The sequence below is a fragment of the Lepisosteus oculatus genome, chromosome 9 (assembly GCF_040954835.1).
Source record: "Lepisosteus oculatus isolate fLepOcu1 chromosome 9, fLepOcu1.hap2, whole genome shotgun sequence".
Classification (NCBI taxonomy): Eukaryota; Metazoa; Chordata; class Actinopteri; order Semionotiformes; family Lepisosteidae; genus Lepisosteus; species Lepisosteus oculatus.
The window spans coordinates 9,375,071-9,398,678 of record NC_090704.1 but is presented as its reverse complement, the minus strand read 5'-3'; the positions used below and the strand labels follow the sequence as shown (position 1 = coordinate 9,398,678).

Sequence of the window (23,608 nt, the reverse complement as noted above, 5' to 3'; positions counted from 1 at the left end):
GGTCAGTTGCAGTTGTTTTCAAATCTTGGCACTGGCAAAGTGATACCACAGATGTTCTATTAGACTCGGGTCAGAAGAAAACACCTGGGACATGACAAGACATCTACATTGTTTTCTTGAGTCATTCCAGTGTACTCCAATGTGAGCACTCTGAGGACTTGTATTTTTCTCCCGCTAGAAAATCACTTCCAGAAGAGGAAATGGTTCAAGGACCTAAACAACATAAAGTCCATCCAAGCCCCTCATCACTATTCTTCCAGTTCTCCACTGGGAAAACAATCTAATAATTTGTGTAACACTCGTCACCATGATGTCTCAACACACATTGTCTTCCATCAGGTCTGTCAACAATACTCATCTGTAAGTAAACACTCATCCAGTCCCTTTGCTTCTTCCTCACATGTTTGCTGGCCTGCAGACAATTACGGTTCTCAGCCGTCAACAAGTAACTCTTGAATTGCTTCTGAGTAAACAGATGGCAATTTACAGTTATTCTACGGATAGGTGGGTCATTTCTTCCTAAAATGTCTTATGCTATAGCCACTGGAGTCAGAAAATGATTACAGAAATGGATCAGATGGATGTGGCAAACTCAGAACTAGTCAGCTGATTGCTGAAGTAGAATACCCATTCTCTGCCAAACTCCTCTCACAGACAGGCAAACGTTGATGATGCTAGCAGCAAACAGGCAATCTTTATTAAAGTAGAACATGGTCAACTCTTTTTCTATTCTTGTGTTAAATAAGGTCTTATATTTTCAAATGTCAATCCGTACATAGTCTTTATTAAATGATTTTGGAATGTTTGACTCTAATAACAAGCACTGAGATACTTAAGTATTTGAGTTCTTATGCATCAAGCCTAGTAGTTTGTTATCTCACAAAAGAAACAAGTCAAAATCCACTGACTGCTATAAAACCATTTAAAACAAAAACAAAATATTTATTATCAATGCACTGTCAGGATGATACTAAGGTTTTCATGAGGTAAGACTGGGTTATTGTGGGATCAAAAGTAAAAAGAAGAGGAAGTGGGAAAGGATGGTACAAAGGAGGCCAGACTTTGAGGACTGAGTTTATGATGATAGGGAGAGGACTGAGAAAGAGATAACTTTTAGAAAGACAAGGAGATGGGAGCAGAAATGAGCATCAGTGGGAGGAAACTGAACATGTTGAGTACCATCAGCATAAAAAATGACTCATAAAGTCATGTGAAGAGATGAGAGGATCCAGAATGTGAATGCAGAGAGAGAATAACAGGGGACCCAGGACAGAAACGTGAGGGACACCAGTGGAGAAAGGATAAACAGTAGAGTAAGAACATTGCCAGTTACCTGCTAAAAACAATTAGTGAGGTACTGTAGGTAGAGAACCAAAAAGCCTTAGGTCAGTGAGTGCTCACGAGAGAATAAAATGATCGACAGTGTCAAAAGCAGAAGCAAGACCAAGAAGCATTGAGAAAGATAAATTAGGGATTATAAAATGATTAAAGAGAACAAGAAACAGAGAGCTGTGTAGTTCTTATAAACTGAGAGCTTACAAAAATTGTTGGTACAAGGCTGGATGACATAGAGTGTGTACATAATAACAAAACTGAGCACACCTGTACTCTACCCTTTGTGCTATTCTAAACTACATAGTCTATGAGTCTTTAATGTAAAAAATAATGTTTCCTGTAGTGCATTATGGTAGCTTTACTTTAATTATCAGCAAGGTTACTAAGCAAGCCTTTCAGCACTGTGACAAAGCCTTGAAACAGAATCTTCTGCAATTCCTTGTGTACTTCCTCCAAATTTGTGCAACCGAAGTAGTGTGCATGAGCATGTATTTTAGTACTGCAAGCATGGTCTTATCTGAACCATTGCTTATTTCAGGAAAAACTGACAATATATTTGCTACTAAGGATGCAGCTCTGTACATACTATGAAATGAAAAATGAAGCTTGAACTCAGTATCTTATTTTACAACTCCAAAGAAACGGTAACTAAAGAAGCTTTTAGTTCCTTATGATCATCTGTAGATAAAAGTTGCCAGTTTCTGCTTTAATGTCTCACATTATTAGGTTTTAGAAAATCTGAATCTTTCATCAATTTTGTTGCACGGCTCAGTGGGGGGTCATTTAAAAAAGAATTAAAGTCAGCTTGAACATTTATAGAAGCGGATACATTGCCTCACTAGCCAGATTTTCTGGTGACAAGATCTATATACATATGTTTCTATGAATATGAACATATGCCTGTGTGATAGTGTGTGCATGTGAGTCAATAATGTGAAGACATATTTGTATTTCCATGTATTTTCAATGTCTTTCTGAAACAGTGATACAGTAAACTTCACCTTATTTGTATTAAGACAATATTCTAATACAATATTATATATAATATTTTAATACAATTTTAAATTTAGGATGGGATTATGTTAATTGACATAAAGTACACTGTAATCCTAATCTCATTCATTTATTATTTGACTAAGAAGATTAAACCATATTGTGCTCTAACAACAGCAAGATTCATCATCTGTCAGCTAATCATAAAGCTCTGTGGATCTACATCATTTAAAACATTAACACAACATAATATTCTTCTTACATACAGTATTTAATGTTTTCTACTGTAGCTTTAGGTTTGTGCTTTAAGCAGTATTGGCAAATCTATGGCACCAAATAGCCTGGGAAAGAAAAATAACTAAATGTTGCTTTATTAATTAATTTAAGAATTTGGAATTCTTAAAAAATGTAAGACTGTTTTACTACAATTAATTGCAATTAAAACAGATGACAAATATATATAGATAATATATAACCTATACAGTAAATATGTAATAGGTATTTAGAAAGAGTACCTAAAATGTTTTTTAGTATAGATATAAAGAGTACTTAAATGTTTGCTAGCACCTTGAATTCAAATAACTAATTTAAATGATAAGCATTGAATATCAGCCTTTTGATTTATAATGGTATGTAACAGTGAAAATGATCTATTCATACCCAAACTTTTCTCATGAACTCACAGCACAGTAAAAGTGGTTACCTTCAGTGCAACACAAAGCAGTTACACCAGGTTTTTTGACAGGCTGTTACAAATGAATCAAAATAAATACAAACAATAAAAATGGTTGCACGTGTAAACTATATATCTTTAAGTATTTTAATATCTTCCAGGGGTACCCACTAGCATTTTAAGGAACAAATTAAACATTTACATTTTTTGCTGTGCAGTGAGGCTTAACATTGCCAAAGCCTCATAACCAAAGTAAGGCCCCAAGGGAAGCTTCACCACTGACAAATTAATACCTCTGAGAGGAGAGCTGAATGGTGGCAATAAACTCATTTGTTCCCCCAATAATGAAGAATGACTTTTTTCTTTACCACATCTGTGACTGTTGCCATGGTGACCTGGCCTTACCTCATTGCTTCTCGAAGTGCTCCACGCTCACTCAGAGTCGTGTGTTTGATGTCATCAAAATTGTTCTCCAGCTTCTCGCAGCTCTGCCATAAAACAAAAGGTACAGTCGTTTGTCTCTGAAGCATTTCACTGATCAGGGAAATTATTCAGCCGTACTTTTTTAGGAGGCAGCAGCAACAGCAGCAAACATAACGGACCTTATCTTCATGCAGATTACACACTGGGCTTTATAGTGCACATGATTAATCAAAATTGACATCATGAACATATCGGGGAAACAAAAGTCCCTTCTATGTTCGCCATGCTGTTGTCATGGCAATCCTCTTATCAATTTCTCAACCTCACGAATAAGTGTCCAGCAGCACAGAAAGCTGGCGTTATTGACATACTGACAATTAACACAGGCAGCACCCTTGCCCTTCTCTCCGGAGATAAATAACATCCTCCCATGTCTGAGATCTCTAGCTGCAGTACATCAACCCAACAAAGACAGGTTTAATACCCAGCAGCTCTGTAGGTACTGTGTTATGTTTTTGTTTGCTTGCTTGTTTTATTATTTCTGTTTTTTAAGAAAAACATAGAAAAGGGCTTTTGCATTTTTATTTATTTTCTAATTAGTAAATATATTTAGGTACAGTACATATCTAAAAGTATTTGAATGTGTATGATCCCATGACAAAAACTTTGGAAACCTTCATTTGTGAAACTCAATACAGTATATAGCATGCTAATAGTTTACTATTTTTACATTAGTTTACATGCAAGAGCATGATTTGATACATTGAACAAACAATTAAGAATCTACCCAAAGACAATCGACCTAAACTGTTTTTAAACTTAAAGTTCTTAGAACTTTTAAAACCAAACTGCTTGACCAACAGTATTTTTAAGTAGTCTGCAAAAGATCAAAATGTGTCTTAAAAGGTTTGAAATTAACACGTTCTAAGTGTTTTATGCTGAGTATGGTCCTTATCCCATTTTAAAACAGTACATACACAATTCTATTCAAGATTTAAATTGCCTATCTTTGTTCGTATACTGTACAGTAAAAGCATTTGGGCTTTGCAGCAATTACAACACACATTATGTAAAGGGGGAGGTACAGTATATACTTTAGTAACCCTTGATGAGTATCTTTGAGGCAAATCTATTAAAAGTACAGCAGTAGTACACCATAAAATATCTAACAGCTTCATACATAAAATATGTGAAACTAATAGAATAATACTGGGAGGCAAGTGGTGTTATCCATATAGACACTATTTATCTCCCTAAAGCGCTTTCTCTGGTACTGATTAGAATCCTGGCCATGTAGTTTTAATATTCACAAAAGCTAATTCACTTGTATACAATGTTAGAAAAAGCAAAGAAGGTCATATTTTATTTTTAATAGTAGGGAAAACACAAATTTCTATTGACACCTAATTTACATGATTACATTCGGAGTGCAAGTCAGTGAATTTTAAATTGAATTCTCTCAATGTTCTTCACAGAAGTCTTTATTTAATTGGGAAGTGTGAACAAACGTTCAGTTTTATACTGTTGTACAAAACAAATGGTATGGAAATTGATAATTATTTTGCTGTTTGAGTTTATGGAATACTGAGAGATGCCTTGCTTCTGAGGACAGCCAATGTGTGACTCCTCAGTACTCCTTCTCAATATAAGCTGAATGCATTTTCACCTACCCTCCATTTCACAAATTTGAAATCTCACACACGTAAGACTCAAAACATCTCAGTCTAATTATAAGAAACATTGACAAAAATGTTGTTGAACGTACAGTCTTCTTTAAACACTTCTAAAGGGGAATGGGGGGCAGTGTTTTAAAATTAAAGTTGTAATGCTAATTATAATTACAATTAAAATGTCAATTGGCAGAGCTTTGAAGACTATTCAGGACGTTCTCGAATAATGCCATTAACCTGAAAGGTTATAGCTCTGCGTTTTCTTACATTACTATTCATAATAGGTGTCTGATGATCTAGGAGGACACATAAGAAATCCATAACTATTTAATTATTTTCAAGTTTTAAAAGGTTCAGGCTCTAATTTAATCACCACTGGCTACTGAATATTTCACTTTTTTTCAGGAAATCTGCAAAGACAGGAAAGCATACTTAAACAGTACAGTATATACTGCACTTTAGTTAAAACACTAAATTTACTGTGCTGTTTCATCATTACAATCTGTGCAAAAACACAAAGTAATCAAAGTAAGATGAACACCTTTGATAATTCATTATGCATTCTTTTCAGGATTACGTTAGTTACCAAATAAACTCACCATAATGAAGGGCATGCTCAACATTTAAAGTTGTGGTTTACAGAGACTATATTTTTTCATTGTGATAAGATTTGAAGTTTTGAATGATTACTTTGTAGGACTGGTCATCTCAGATACTGCACCATAGATATTGAGTTTAAAACCTGCTTGTTGGATTAAAGCATCGCAAAATGCCCTTTAAATTAACAACTCCTGGAAGATTTATGCATTTAATTCAAAAGAAGTTGGTTTAATAAGAGTAATTTAGCACTGTGAAATGGAATGCTTTCTTTTATATCTGCGATAAAAAGCTATAAAAGGATTTCAGCACTGCAGAACACAAAGTTCAACAACAGTACATGTCAAAACATCTACAGTTTAGTGCTGGACACACTTAAGTGACTTATGATAATCTGTTTAATGAGACACCATGAAGAAAAGAAAGAGCTAGTTGTAAGGAGTCATTGATGACATTATACTGCTCAACAGTAAATACAGTTAGCTGGGTAGGCATTAAGCAACATTGTACAAGCTACTGTATATACTGTAAAGAAGCATGAAAAATGTGCTTGGAGGAAAGATTTCTTTATTAAAATTCAATATAATTAATTTAAGCTCAATTCCCTACCTCTTACAAGGGGGAAGGGAACATGTAAGCCGTATAAGTGCCTGTGGTTTAAACTGATGCCACTATCACAACAGGAATCCATTTAACAGTGGAATACGCTGGGTACTCATTGTTCACACTGACCAACGTGTCTGATATATGTCTTTCATCAAGTCCCATTAATTCCAATCACCCCATTCCCCATTTACAAAATCTTGTTAACAGTTCCTTGACCTCTGACCAGGTGAAATGAATAAATTGGTGGTATGACCAGTGGTATAATTATACTATACAGGACTAATGGACAACTCCTTTGGAGTGATACTAGTATATTCAACTATAAGATATAAGAATTTTGTGCATATTTGTAATTAATATAATTACAATTTTAACAATTACAACTGTAATTGCAATTTTTCCATTTATGATTGTGATTGTCTGTTTACTTATAACTTCACAGTATTTTATCAAAAACAAAACTACACCAGGAAATATACATTAAATGAAATTATTTTTTCTACAATCATACAGGAACATATAATATTGATTTTGTGTGTACCATGATATAACAATATTAACTGATTTTTAAAAAGCTTCAACAGCTCTCTTCAAAGTCCTATTTTTTCCTCATTCAGAACTATTTTTCTCCTTTATTTTGAGGGCATTAAAAAAGGAAGGGGTGTATTTTACCTGATACACCATGTGCCATTTTATTTAATATCTTTATATAAAATAATTTAAATATAGTCATTACTTTGAAAGAATGCAAAATATTTAATGAACAATCTGTCTCAAAACTGAGGCAGTACCACAGATATGATTTATTTACTTTGATCTTCAGATGATGTAGTGGAATATTTGCTCTCCATTTTTCACATATTATTCCTCAATAATGACACATAAACCCAGAAAAACTATTAATGCATCATCTTCCATTATGGTCCACTCCCACGACACAAAAAATTTTACATACTAAAATTTAAAAAATTTAGAAAATCTTCGCCTGAAGTATTATTGTACATGCTGGCAGACACGGTAATAAAGTGTCATCATTGCTTTTAGAATGCAAACTGAATATTAGGTTCTTTCTGAAATTTTGACAGTTTTGTTTGCCTGGGAAACATAATGTTGTTCTCTTTGTGGCCCTTCCTGTTCAGTAGAATTAACAGACGTACAACTTTTTAAAAATTGAAAATTGAATCAGACAGTTTTCCTTTAGAAGTTTAACTTTTTTTTATCCTTTCAGTATTTGACTTTTTCTGTAATTATTTTCAATCTGGAATTCGATTTTAATCCTTTACAGAAGGATTATATTTCTGTACAATATTTCAGACATATTTGGCAAATTGTGATTCAATTATTTAATATGTTAATAACATTTAAGGAATATTTTTATAATAACAACAGATTTACTTTATCCAGTATCAAGGGAGGCTATTATTATTAATTACACATTTATGGCTGCTTTTGGGAATTGTCACCACAATTTAAATAGCTTACTAAAGCACTGTCGTGATTTTTTAATTAAAGAATTCATTAAATTTTTCATATCTAAAGATGACGTAAGAAATAAAAGGCAGTTAAGAAATAGTTGAGCAATTTTCTAAAAGGTTTATTAATAAGGATATTTTCAATGTAATTATATCAGATTCATTATTATCTCCCCACACACATTCCTTTACGTTGAAATTAAAACCCAAAAAGAGAGAACAGAGATGATTATTAAGAGGAAAAGGATAATTTAAATTATGTAATTTATTCCTACAATACGATGTGGAGTCTGGTGACTACAGTGCAATTCTTTTTCCAGATTTAAGGTTTTATAAGACTCTCCACTGAGTTTCAGATCATTTTAATGCCCTGTGAAGCTAAGCACTTGGGTTATTTGGAAAATTACAGAAATCATTGCCAAGAATATAACCGTAAACTCTTAGATTGCACATTGTGCATTTCTTTTTGTCACAATAACTTCTGCTCCAGCAGCTGGTACATTACCTACGCCCTTTAATACTTGGGATCTGAAAGCAATCTGGAAAACTAATTAAATCGGATTACATGCTACAGACAGATTATTAAAATTAGACCTACAATAGATTGCACAATATTTATTTGCTCACCTGGAACTTAACATTATTAAGATGTACTGTTTTTCTCACATTTCCTAATACAAACTCAATGTTTTTACACCCTATTTAGGTAATAAAACTATGATGTTGACTGTAGAGCAGAAATGTTATCAGCTTAAACAGGTAAGCGTCTTTATTATTTAAATCAACAGGACCTTTTCTAGCAATTGTAGTGGTTCTTTGGGTATCTGCCCTTGCCGCTCCTGCCCTGCCAGTTCGTCCCTCACTGCCTGGGCGCTAACCCGGGTCTCCGGCGTCATGCAACAGGGAACTTTTTTCTGAAAATGTGTCTATGGCACTACCGATTTTCTCCCCACTGCCATGAATCAACGTGAGGCTGCTGTTCTTCCATATCATTCAAGTGCCCTCATATGGAATTAATGAACATTCGCCTTCTTATGAACAAAATTCATGACCCCTGTAGCATCTTAGTTATACTGTACCATGGAAAAATCATGCAGGTGATGCTAAGCCTAACAAAACCTGCAATAAAGACCACTGAAATGGCCATTATGTCTTTAAGCAGAGAATAAATCCATTACACATGATCAATAAACTGCTGAGTTGCAGCGTGAATGCTGAAAAGAGAGGGCTGTTCTTTGGGTTAACAAAATCAGGTAAAAAGATAGACACATTTTATTGCAATTTGTCTAGGCTTCAGGTGCTTCACAAACGGAATGACAATTTCATACCAAAATCCTAACTGTCACTCTAAACACATTATTCATTCATATTCTAAATCATCTTATCCAATACAGGGTCACAGGGGGACCAGGAGCCTAACACAGCAAGCAAGGGGCGCTAGGCAGGATATGCGCTGGGCGGGACGTCAGTCCATCACAGGGTACACACAGACACAAACATGCACACGCTCACAACATGGGCAAATTTCACAGAAGCCAACTAACCTACCGGGATGTCTTTGTACTGTTCGAGGAAAACAAAACACCCTGAGGAAACCCACCCATACATGGGGAAAAGATAAAAACTCCATGCAGGTAGCACCCCAGGAATTGAACACAGGGCCCCAGTGCTTTAAAGTACCAATGCTAATCTTTGTACCACCATGCCACACATAAACAAATAACGAGTTTTAAAAAAGGAAAAACTCTTTGTTCCTTGTTCCTAAAATCGTAGGAACTATACATTTGGTTTAATGCTCCAGTGTGAATAATGAAAGTGGAACTAGTATGTCTTGTAAAGCCAGCTTCCTTCAGACAGAACGATGCAAATCCTCAAAATCAATAGCAACTAAATTGGTTAAATAATAAAACAGGCATTTAGTTAAATAAAGTGTATTCAAGAATGACATTTTTTCACTATCATCTTGTATACATGTAACTGCATTAAAGAAAAACCAGGGCCTAGATCCAGCTGTTAAAGAAAAAATGTCCCTTTTTATGATCATTTGAATGCAGCGATAGGATAGAAGCTTTAGGATAGAAGACGCTATACTATTCCAAGCAATCAATGTCCTGAAAATTAAAGCCTACACATGAAAAACCTCACACAGTCATGTTTGATCATAGCTGCTGGATGCTTGTTTTACATGTAAAACAAGCATCCAGCAGCTAAATATACTTGGATTAAGGAAAAAAAATAATGATGAAAAGGACTCACTGAACAATTTTTATCAGCATTTCTCTTCCAATGTTTCTTCTCCCTTTTAGTTGTCGCCGTAGAACACAGTGATGCATGAGTCTTCACACGTGGATTTAAAGTCAGGATATTCTAGGAAAAAAAAGTTTTGACACTCAGATGATCGAAACATCAGAAGACTGAATTTGAACAGATAACGTTTCATGGCCTGAGTATTATGTTTTACAAAGACATACAAGTCTAAACATGAATACTAATTACCCTATTTAGTACCATTTTCAAATAAGAGCTGTAGATTGTTAAAATTGCATTGCATTCCATACAGGTTTTTACTAAATCTGTAGCCTCCCTTTTGATTTACAAATTAGAAACTTAACAGTTATTTAATATGTTTGTTTAAATGTTAAGCTGTTGTAGAATGCAGCTTTGAAACTTATGTTCATGTTCTTACAGTATAACAACTCTTACACTAACAACTCTTTCCACCACTTACTGTACATTATAACAACAGTATAGTATAAACAAGTAGTTTCACAACTACACTAAAAACAAAAAAGAAAACAGAGCAGAACCTACAGTATATAAATAGCCCCAGAACATCTGAGGTGAGTCCCAGAAAATTAAAAGAGTGATTTAAAGGTTTTAAGTAAAAACCATTTTCAACACAGAAAAGTGTGAAAAACGCAGAAATCTGATTCAATGACCCTGTGTCCGATCAAAAATAATGCTGTTACAGTATGTAACTTACTATATGCATAAACCTTGCAATTTAGTGAATAGGTATCTTAACAAATTTAGTAATGTAACAGAAAAGTTACACAATACCCCACAGCTCCACATATATTAATAAGTTGTGGTTTCTTTGTATCCTTTCACTACATTGATTAATCCATTAATCATTTTCTGGGGGTAAAACAATAAACCAGTAGTAAAAGACCTGCCGTTGCCTTAGGCTTACTAATTGTTTTCTGTCAATACACGAACAAATATTAACATAACAACCTTCAAAAAATGTTGTTGGATGCACCTTATTGTATATTTTGCCTTACACAAAATGTAATGTGTAGCTTGAATGATAACTTGAAGCAAAACAGCTGTACTGTACAGTATGTACCATATAATTGATTATTTATAATACCAAAAGCCATCCTGTACTGTCAGGTATTACTAGTTGTAAAACACAATTTTTCAATATATGTCTTACCTATTTTCTTTCCCTGTAAGAATACAAGACTGCTGATACATGTATCAACTAGATTCATCAATTCCAACTTAAAATTAGTGTAAGCAAATCATATCACACACTTATAGGGCTACTGTATGCAAACCATCTTGTCAGAGTTTTTTTTCTTAGGGGATGGCATTTAATTGTTATAGGAAAAATGCAATCCTGTATATACCCCCGCAAACCGATTCATTATACAGATCTGTATCTTTACATAAAACATTAAACTGACAGAAATCATACTGTGGAAAAAGAATTGGGAATCACTTTCAGAGTGACGCCCATTTTTCATTTAATTAAGAAATATATTTAGGTGATTTAAGTAACTGATACATAGAATCAACGGTGATTATGCGTATTCTCCATCTTACATTTTAAAAGTGTGCTGTAGTACACAGATATTCCATGAAAAGTATGCCAGAATTCCAACACACTACAAGAATTGCAGAGGGTGAAGATTCAATATGAAACATATGGCAAGTGACAGCATTACTAGCTTTAGTTTACGATGTTTACCATATAATATGGTTTTTGATATTATGTGAATTATTCCATCAAATTGTGGCAAATAATTTTCATACACACCTGTGGATCCAGGCTCTTGAATCCCCCATGTTTTCAAATAAGCTAAATGTTTATTAAATCTACAATCAGAAACCTTGAGTATGACACCTCATTTTTCAACAACACTCAATGGAAGAAGCTATGGTACCATCGATCCTTGAAATCATTCAGGGAGATAAGGAGCTTAAGCCAATGAATAAATTATGTTTAAACTGTATTTGAATTAAAATTGTTGCTAAGAAGACGTAAATCCACACTACATGGTCAGATGTACCTGCTGTGATTTCCCTAATGGAATATGAATACATTTTTTGCTCCAGTCCGTGAAACTGGGGGATTTTTTGTCTTCAGCAAGACAAAATCGTGGATAGTTAAAGCAAACATTGCAATTTGCAACCATCCATTATAATTAATGCTGCTACTTTTAATATAGATGCCCCCTTACCAACCAGCTTGTATCCCCATGCTCCTGTCTTACATGATTATTGTCAGCTGTACAGGCTACATTATGTTTCAACTGCACAACATATTGGGATCACAAAAGAGAAAAAAAAACTAAATTCATTCCAGAATAGACCAAGAGAATATGCTTCATTGGAAAAATCGGTTCTGTGTTCACAGATTTAATCTTTAATCCTATTTATTTGGAGCTTGAATATTTCAAAATAACACATTACAATTTTTTGAAAATTCTAAAACATTCAGGATATTCTAACAAAATCCGAAAGATACGTTCTATTTATCACATGCTACAGTAAACAATAACAGTAAAACTGTCCTTCTGAACTATGACATTTACTGAAGTTATAAGGGTGGTGTTGTTTGAAATAGGCTGTGTTACATGTACATTTTGAGCTCTCTCCACCAGGGCTAGGAAGAACTAGTTCTAGATTTTGACTACATTCATTATGCACAAGAATACGTATTCCAAAGCATGATGATTTTATCTATCTATAAGAAAAAGGTCAAAGCATATATAAAATTTGTGGCTGCTATCTTTAGACAGATTCACAACTACTGCACATTTTTAATTATTTTTTTATTTTAAAAATGAGGGACAGCATTATTATTATTATTATAAAATACGGAATATATCAAATCTTCCTTCAGACGGATCTCTTTCAGATCTCAAATCTGCTTGTCGTCACAGTTTATCTTCAAATAATAATAAAAAAAATGCTTTATCTAAAGGTTACCTTGAGTAAAGGCCAAACCGAATCAGCCCTTAGGGTCCCTTATTAGAGCAGATTTTACTGTACTATAGGATAGATGGAAGTGGCTAAAATAAGCTCAAAAAGGATGAAATAGTCTGATCACAAGAGCTTCTACGCACAAGAAACAACCTCTTGACCATCTGAAGACGACCCTTTAATAAAACTTCCTGAGTCATATCTTGTAGGTAAGTTTTCCCGCCCCCTCGAAGATTAACTCCCCATTCCTGTCAGCAGCTGCCAGGAAGAAAAAGAATGTTAGATTTCTAACATGGGAGACTGATTCATTCTTGCTACCGTTATTAAATCCTGGCATTTTTTACTATTCAAAATCATGTTATATACAATATCAGGCTGGTGACCAAAAACTTGTTTAAACAGTTACACAATGCATCATCGTTTCAACAGAGGATGTATGACTACTCTATCCCATGCAACAATTGTGTAAGCACTTAAAATTGTATTAACAATTGTGGTAACAACTGTGTTAATTGTGTCCCTAAGTCTCTTTTTCTATGTTCTGCTAGAAATAAATTATTTGGTGCTACAATCAATAGTTTAACCTTTCAGATAGTGTCTGAACTTTGTAGATAACTATGCAGAAGACACATTAAATGGTAAGGCAAAAATGAACTTTCACTCCAATGAGTATATTGTGTTTTTCTTTAAACAATGCATAAGGACATTTTCAGTGGACAATAATGGAAAACATTACAAATGTTTGATTTCCACAGTACATTACTGGCACTTACTGTTGATCATCCCAAATATGCTGGAACAGATATATTGTCACCTTTTACAGATCAAGTTGTGATACAGATCAAATCAAGATTTACTTTTCTAGGATATTTTTGAGAAACCTGATAATTTCTGAAGTGGAAATAAATCCCCTTCTTAGAAAAAAAATGGAATGCAAAGAAATTAAAAGTGGAGACAGATTCTGTATGATAAAACAGATTTTTTCTTCTGTTAAGATGAAACAAACTGTGATTAATAATTAAGACTACTCCCCTTTCTTTAGTTTACAAGCTTTGCAGCTGTTATTTTTTGCATTTGGAATGTATGGTTTCTTCCTAAACATAAACTATACAGTATAAACTTTATCTACTACACAAGCAAACATATATCTTTATCATCTTTGTCAAAATCTTTATTAGCCTAATGTAATTTTGATGTTCTGGATGACGACAAGTATTTGTTTAAATACAAGCCGGCCTATACAAAATACCCACTGAGACTTTGCTACAAAGTGAAACAAAAATCAAAGGAAATCGGAATGATTTTAAGTACAACATAAGCAGCACAAACACAAGTGAAGACCAGATTACATTGATAATAAAATGAACAGGGCAAGGTTATGTACTGTTTCCAGCAGTTGCAGGCTATAGTTTCAGATACGAAATGAGATGCTACACATAACACTTAAAGCAAGACCAGACATCATCCTATTAGTTCTTTAATTTCACACCTAATAAAGTGTAGTTAAAACACAGCATTAAATAAGCACTAAAAAAAATATTATTATGTGTTAAAGACTGTATTTATACATTTCTACTTAATGTGGTTTAGACAAACCAATGAAGTTATGTCAAGGCCTCAAGGTAAACGTCATGGACATAATGGCAAGGTCATTTAGTAAAGCAGATTTTGCTCTGCTAGGATCCTCTGAAATAAAGAGACTTTGACTTTAACAAATAAGAAACTACTTTAAACAAAGCACTATTTTTTGAGTCCCGCCATAGTTTAAAGTTGTTGCAATGATAAACTCATCCTCATAACAGTAACAAATAAACCACAAAAAAATGGATAGTATTTTACATTTGAAGAAGGAAATAAAAATAGCTGATGCTGAGCTTGCTATATAACAATACAAAAACAGTACCACAATTACATAAACAGAAAAGAAGAAAAGAAAAAGAAATTGCTATAATAAAGACTGTGAAAACTATGTGAAACTAAATCTAACCTCAACTTATGGAATAGATGGTTTCCAACTAGGTATATACTTAACATGTAACCCAATAATTTCAGTTTTGTATCAAATCTGCTCAGAATTTGAAACATAACTGTCATTTAATGCATTATCTAGGAAAGCTCACTTACAGGTCCACATTCAATTGTCACAGGAAATCAAAGAAAGGAAAGAAATATCACCTTTTCCACAAACAAAGAGAAAAATTCAGTTAGGGTGTTATTTTACTGACCTGGGTTGAAATCTACTGTTTTTATTGTTCAATCTGCATAGAATGGACAGGAAGATATCTAACTTATAATATCAGCTCAGAACTGGGCAGGGAATATATCAGTATCTAATCTGCTATAGCATCAGAAATTGAAGGAGTAATTATAAAGAATGAAATAATTAAAAATAACACATTTATAAACTACACAAAAATTGCTGCTTTCACACAATGTTTTGTACTGTACTGTACAAATAACTTATAGAGTTGCTCCTTAATCTTTAAATGCCAAATACAATTAATAGTCAGTTCACAGAGGAAGAAAGGAACAAGAATGTGAATTACTGACATGCTATTGCTAATTTCACGCTCTCCATGGTGTAAAATGTCCACATTCATTTTGTTGTACAGAAACAGCCTGACTAACAGGGCGGAACAGGAAGTAAAACTTAAATTGAAATTAACCTTTTTTGCCCTTTGCAGTACAAGATCAATGCAAAATATGGTGGTTGCAAGATTATGCAGTTACTTAATAAGAGGCATATGGCATAAAATAATGATGTGGTTCTTCTCAGTTTTCATTGAGCTAATGTCATAACGTATGACTGGGGAGGAAGGCCAGGTGCACTAATCTGACAAATTATTTTTGGGATGTATCACTTTACAAAGTCTACACATAAACATGAGCAAACTGTGGGTGGTTCACACAGAGAACCAAGAATTAATTGCTGTAAACACATGGGTACTGTATACTGCTTAAGGCTGTACTGGGAGCAAACCCCCAACTAAACTGAACAAGGAGTTTGAAGGAAAATGGACAATCTAGCAGAAACAGACAGAAAGAGAGGACATATAAATCATTTTTAGACTGGTACTCCTAGAAATAATCAATACCAGGACCATATAGCTGCATGGTAACAGTGTCACAATGATACTATACCATCTCAACTAAAAGTATATTTTACGGATTCTAATACAGAGCGTTCCTTTTCATCCAAAGATGGCCATAATCACATTTTAAAAAAACTTCTGAAGCTAAGAACCTCTTGTTTCCTGATCTTTTACTGTATTCCTTATCTTTTACTTTTGTAAAGCTGTATAGCAGTAGGGCTAAACGTTATGATTGCCTTCTATGCAAATAATTAATAAGTGGTAAATAAAATGAATAATTTATGGTAGCAGTTGACATCACTAACAGTTACTGTGCTGTCCTGTTCAATCATTTCAGATGTAGCAGCCCCTAAAGAAATTATTTTGGCAATAAATAAGTCATACAAAAAATAATAGCCCAGAGCATCCCAAAATTAAATGTCTGGTTTTTTATGTGTAAAAAAAAAATTTTCATTTGCCAGATTCAAGCAAAACATTGGATGAAATGGAACATTTTGATAAAAAAGTCTCAAAAGTTGATTGAAAGTGAACACCATTTAATTTGATGGCACAGAACTTAGTTTATATGCTTAAAAAGGAGAGAATTTAAGTCTCCTTTAGGCAGCACTTACAATAATCGCCTATTTTATCGAGTGAAATTATTTAGGAGTATTCATCTAATATGGAAGTGCGGTCCCATAATTTATATCCAAGAAACACTTCTTGCCTTGCACTTTACAGATTAATAAATTCTAGTTTTAAATATTCATGTATTATAATCCTAAGTAATGAATATTCTATAAATCCTGTAAAATCATAAAAAATTATATATGTGATACAGTAAACAGCAAAGTCGTTAATTTTGCGTCAGTACAGTAGCTAATAAATTACTACTGAAGTTTTTTTTATTTCTTCTTTTTAAATATTTAATATTTACACAGCAGAAATTTCAATACTCTGGAAAAAAATATCTTTTTGTCACAAAGCATTGATTTATTTAAATAATAAAGTGTACAAGAGGACAAATTCATCATGTTTCTCTTCAGCAAAGCCCCACTTGCAGTCCTGTATTGACCTTCTCTCCTCAAGTGGAAAATGTACAAGTGAAACAAATCCATGCTGCAGTTCAACAAAAGGAAACCCTAATAATGTTTGACAGAGTCTAATCTACTGTTGTTACAAAATGTTTAAGTAAGAATAGGAAAATAGACACCAGCATTAAACTTGTATCTGTCCACCTGCTGATATATCTCATCATACACAGTGCACATGACTGCCCATATATTCAAAAAGCTGTGATTTCTCTTTGCATTATGGATGAAATTTATTATTAATATCATTATTAATATGTATCAGGTGTAGACGTGTGCTCTATTATCGCTTAGGGCATAGTGTAATTCTGAACATTGCAATAACAACATTATTAAAAAATAAAAAAGACTTGCCTAGTAGTAACTGTTCAGCATCATTTGTTCAAAAAGTAAAGGATATCTGCATATTCTATCTTTGAAAACGGTGCAAAGAATGATAGTTTCTTTTGATGTTTGTTTCAAATAAATATTGATGGTTTTAATAATAATGTTAGCCCTTTCCTATACCTACTGCATCCTGAATAGCGTTACAAAAGAAGATAAGAACAATGTTAAGTGATTCATGTCTTTATTTTTACAAGAGAATGTCTGTGTAAGTTTCGACAACTGCATATTAAAAATAAAAGTACAAAACTGTAGCAAAAAGGTCAAGGTTTCATGCAGCACTGGCATTCTTTTACGGTTTTGTGTCATACAAGAATGCTTTGAATACCATGAAAGCTAAAACAGATTTTTTTATTTCAGCTTTCATAAAGCTTCTGATTTGCCCAAAAGGCATAATCAATGTCAAAGTAAATTGTTTAAATATCATTAGAGAAAAAAAAAATGCTTGCCTATATTACAGCATGACAAACTAAATCTTTTGAAAGTAGATAAATTTCACACAATCATACAGCCAATACATGAGAGATGAACAATGCACCCAGTGGTTATATGTGTATTCGCAAACATATTTGGAGTTTGCAGCAATCAGAAAAAAATATAAAAGGCTTCAATACAATGGACAGACAGACAAATGGGTAATATTACTTCTTCATGTAGCCTGATCTCTGAAGGTGATTAAGGCTGGACCTGTGCAGTACTGGAATGGGAGTCCACATTAGTGTTTTAAGTTTAAGTGGCTTTAGTAGGTAAGTATGATACACGGCAATTATCCCTCTGTACCAGAATTTTCAAAGTAATACCCTAGTAAGGCGGCAAAGGACACAATACCATAGGAGGTGTCATTCTTTATTACAAATGTTACGGTGGTATTCATTAAGACTAGGGGTGCTAACACTGGTTCCACTCTGAACCTGCACTTTGGCCTTCCTAATTTTATAAATCAATTGGTGGAGAATTTTTCACTTCTCAACCAGATTTGTTGTGTAGTGAATCTGTTGGTGCAGAACAGTTTCCGCTACCTGTACCACACTAATGGGTGAATGAAATAGGTCCCCCTCCTGAACCGTCTGAAAGGGATTTTTGGGATGAAAACTTAAACAATTATTATCATGGAGTACAAAGAGATAATACTACCAATTTAGCACAATAAAATTCTGCAAATGGAAGACAAATAATATTAATATGATTAAAGGAACAGATAAAGGTTTATTCCATGCTGAAAAGAAAAGAAACACAACATTTGGGGTGTGGAGCCTTCTTCGGGTGTCAACTTCTTAAGATAATTAATACTTACTGTAAAATATTAAGAAAACTAAACAATTATACACAATTTGTGTCCCTTGAAACAAACAGTACATGCATGGCCAGAGTACTGTAATTAAAGACTCACATACCGTGGTATTTTGCAGCAATTAATTATATTAGTCTGCTGTTTTTTTAGTCACCAGTGCTGAATTTTATTCATCAGAGTCATGAAGATCAATAACTCACAGATGAGAATGTGGCCAACTATACATTTCAATCAATACCTCAAAGCTTCTTTACCATTTTTAAAAATTTAAAACTGAAATAGCCAGTTTCACAATAACTAGTAAGTAGCTAATACCTTTTTAATAAACAAACTTTTTATTAACATTAATATAGGGTGGATTTTTGATCAGCAAAGAATAAAGATCAGACGTTATACAGTATATTTTTTCGTGATTCACATTTACATGTATTGTAAACATAAAATTTAAATATAAGCACATCTATGTGAAATCTAAATGATGTTGTTACTGTAGCTATCTGGAATCTGGAAGCTTTGGCACAACACACGATACAAAGTCTTTGCTTATGTAAGCTAAGTTATAGATGTTAGGAAATGTTTACAAGACTTATTTACAGACAATTAAAGCTTAGTGAACTGTGTAACATTCAGTAAATGTACTAACACAATGGATATATAAAATAATCTTCTAAATTCAGTCCAATCGGCATAGCTAAGCTCATTCCATTGGGGATCTCTCTCCCTGCTTTATTGAGAAAAGAAAACTGAAGGATGTATCAGTTTTGCATTCCCAAAGTATACAAAGTCTTCACTATCTTGAATAAAACTGGTCAGATAACGTATAAAGGTAAAAAAAGGTAAATGCCATGCTGCAGATACCTCTGATTTAAATTAACCCTGAGCAAACCAGAAAATAAAAAAAAAATGCATTTTTCATCTAAAAGAAAACTTTTCAACATTCTTCCAAAGAATCCAAGTAAATTAGGACTGTTCCCTTATTTTTCCTTAAAGTATCTGCATTGCTTAAACTGATAAGATTTTGTAAACATTCACAGGACGATTAGTGAAGCAGGAGGTCTTGCCTTTTCGGCATCTAATCAATAGTTGCCCCACACGGGCAATAAATTACCTTGACCTGCCTTATCTCTGGAAATACAAGAACATCAGGGACTTAGTATGCAAAAAGAATATTGTGAAAAACTTAACTCTTTTCCCCATGCAGCTTCATTTTCAGAAAGAAATCCCATCTACCGCTACGAAGAGAACAATTAAGCATGAGCTGGCAATTCTGTGGCATAAGCTTAGTCTTCTCCCAGAATCAATAAAGGAATTTCCACATATTGATCTGCTGTTAGCGAAATAAAGCAATGGTCTTTGGGTCAGCAATATTAAATATAGAATCAGAATATCATTCAGTCTCCTATATAATTAGACACAGTACAAGAGAACAGATCACTGAAAACTACCACATTCCCAAGAGAATTGATCTATTTAGCTAAGTACTTGAAAACCACTATATTCCATTTCAGAGTGTGAAAAAAAAGTGTAACATGCAAAGTAAATTACAATTTGAAAACAGTCACTATTTATCTGAATTGATATCAACTGCGACACTTGTTGTACCTGGCAACATTGGGTTCATATTTAAAATGCAATACATATGCACTGTCTACAAAACAGAACACAAAAATAAGATAGCATATTTTAAGGTTTTATTTAATATTACAATTAACATTTAAAGAAATATAAAAGCTTGGTCTATCTTCCTGTAGGTGCACAAACAATACCTACCATTTTAAATCTTTAAGTATTTGTTCATTAATAGTTATGGTCAAGATATTTACATTTATACTAATCATGACTGCTGTCATATTTTAGTACTATATGTATTAAAACAATTGTATGTCAAGAGGATAAAGAACATTTTTGAATGGATAAAAATGCTGAAAAGTATCCAGTATTGTGGGAGAGGTGGTGGTGGAGATTAGAGCAAAAACCGACCACTGTAAGAGGAGGACGATCATTTCTGAATACCAAAAAGCAATAAATATTCTAAATCATTTAAGGACTCTTGCATATTTATAGATATTTTGTCTACATACTCCTCTGCAGTATCCGGTTGCTGTTATTGACCATTTCACTTTATTCTGGGCAAATATGGTAATTGAATTATTATATTTAAATGTATAAATTTCACTATATTCTTGATTACTGGGAAAGGAAAGAAAAACACCAAACAGAATATCGATCCCATTTTTCTTTAATGTCTCCCTCTTAAACCCCTTCTCACCTCCCCCAAGGTGACAATCCTCCTCTCAACCAAACCAGGCAAAGGCCTCAATTATCCCCCCTCATACAGTTTCATTTAGAGGTGGGCTCAACAATGGTTTGGCTGTGTCAATCACTGCTCCCCAGCCCAGAATAGTCCCCTCTAATTTCCTATAGACCCATACAATAAACAACATTGAGAAAAGAGAGGCTTCAGTGAAATAAGGGGAGGGAACACAGAGACTGTCACTGCAGAGCAATCATCTTCTTAACAGCAGCGATGCCGGACAGCCAAATCTGCCTTTGCTGTTCAGACAAATCAAGTGATGAATCATTATCCCACAGAAGGTTCAACACAGAACAAGAAATGTTTTTTCTACAGAACTGCAGACAAAGTTGAAGAGACCTACCCCATACTACAGACTACTGTGAACATTCTCACATCAAATAAAAAAGTATACACCGTACTCTGAGGGCACAGAGCACGTAAAATTAAGATTTGATCCATATCGGTATCAACTGATGATCAGAATTTTCTTGAAAAAACAAAGACTGTTCCAAACAGTATCCCAAGAAATGTCTTCATCTAAAACAGCTACTTTATGTTGCTATTCCAAATAGCTCTGATTACCAGATATCAGTGGTTTACAGGAGGGTATGAGGATATCTAAGTGAGAAGATACCATTTCTGGTGTTCAACATCTCACATTCAGCATATTACATAATGGATGAAACAGAAGCTCGACACCACAGGGAACACCTTATGCACTACTGAACAAACACATAAAGAAACAAGGAAATACCCAGCACATTCTAATCATACTGAAGATCCTGGAATATAGAAAGATATTTGTTTTTTGTAATGTTTGCCAGAATGTGAATCCCCCCATTAGGTCACCTGAGGGAAAACCAGTGGCTGATCACCAGATAAAAGGGCAGCATTATGAATACCACTATCTTTCAATACGAGTGTGCTTCTCCAACACTGACAATACTGTAACCAAATAAGAGGTAAGAAGACCCTATCATCACTTTCACCACTTAAGGAAAATGTCTGACCCAATTAGGTCTATCTGTTGTGAAAGACTGAATTTTCTTCTGGTCATCACCTAAAAACAGACACATCAACATTAAACTAAACTATGACTTGGAGTTGTATAAATGAATTTGAAGTTACTAGGGGCTAGAAAACAAAGAGAAATACAGAAATAGCCTGAGTGGATTAATCAATAATTAAAAAAACATAACCACCCCATATTGTACAAATTTTGCCAACAATATACCCAAGCAGTTGGTATAATTACAGGCACCTGAATTGTATGTTCTCTGGCACAGCTTTGGGGAAAGGACTTATAAACCAGGCACACTGGGTTAAACAAATACAGTACTGTATGTATTAACAATGACAATGATACTCTAAATAACACACAACATAAACAAACAAGTTGTTCTATTTACAAACAAGGCGTCTCAGAGATTTACATCCGGAACAACTAAAAAAAAAACAGACTGCTACCAAGCATTCAAATCCTATATAATGTCTAATGCGGCAAAAAAAAAGATAAGCCTGCTTTCTATACCAAACAGAATTTAACCTTAAGTTAAATCCCTCCTACTGTATAAACCAGGATCTCTTATTATAATTTGGATGGAAACCTATCTAAAAATTCTAAAAATGCATCCACAAAACAGAAGACTGTTTTTAGCCTAGGAATTATCTATACAGAAAATCACCTAAAACCAACATAAATGGCAAGCTCTCATAAGAAGGTTCAAGGTTCAACTCAAATCTGGCTGATTAGAACTAGGACCTCCCGGCTAACATTGTCTCTTCTTCTCTCTCCTTGTATTTTGCTCTCCGTCCTCTTCATTCTCTGCCTGCCTGCCTTTTTTATCTTCTATTCTGTCTGTTGATCATTCTTCATTTGCAGACTTTCATTTAACCAGAACCTGGCTAACCAGGAGACTCCTATGATCAATGCGTCTCAGACCCCCTTCCATTAAATAAACAGCTCAGTTCCTTTTGTTGCTTTGAAGCTCTGGAGAACTGCAAATGTTGACACTAGTTAGATGTTTGACTACTGTCCCTAGATTCTTGAGACAGCACAATAGCCACTTTCAATAACTGTAACCATAAAAATCCATGATGTTTTTCTCACAGTACAATGTATGGTACTTACTGCAATATACAGTATAACATGTGGTCATGCATGTTGTCATGTATTAACATAAGGCCATAATTATGCACAAAGTTAGCTGAAATATGTGGCAGGAAAAAAATGGTGTCCTATGGTATAGGATCATGCTGTCAAGGAGCCATAATAAACACTGTGATCTCCATCCACCCAGCTTTGCAAACCAAATCATTACATCTTCACTGATAATTTGTGAATATATCAGTATATATATATAAGGATTCCACAATTTCTGGGGAAGAAGCGGAATTAATATCATTTGTTGAAATTGTCCTCTGGCCACCTAAACCACTTTTGACACTCCAGATCTAGCTGCTCTCTTTAATTAAGGCACCCAGATACCACC

General features: G+C 34.0%; 1 protein-coding gene across 1 annotated transcript in view; it reads right to left on the bottom strand.

Moving 5' to 3' along the window:
* LOC102688311 (dihydropyrimidine dehydrogenase [NADP(+)]) overlaps positions 1–23,608 on the bottom strand; it is a 201,412-nt gene that overhangs the window by 165,101 nt on the left and 12,703 nt on the right. Inside the window, exons 2-3 of the mRNA XM_006634975.3 lie at positions 10,026–10,136; positions 3,407–3,489 (exon numbers count right to left, since the gene is read on the bottom strand). Coding sequence (XP_006635038.2) covers positions 3,407–3,489; positions 10,026–10,136 — 194 coding nt within the window. The remainder of the gene's footprint in view (positions 1–3,406; positions 3,490–10,025; positions 10,137–23,608) is intronic.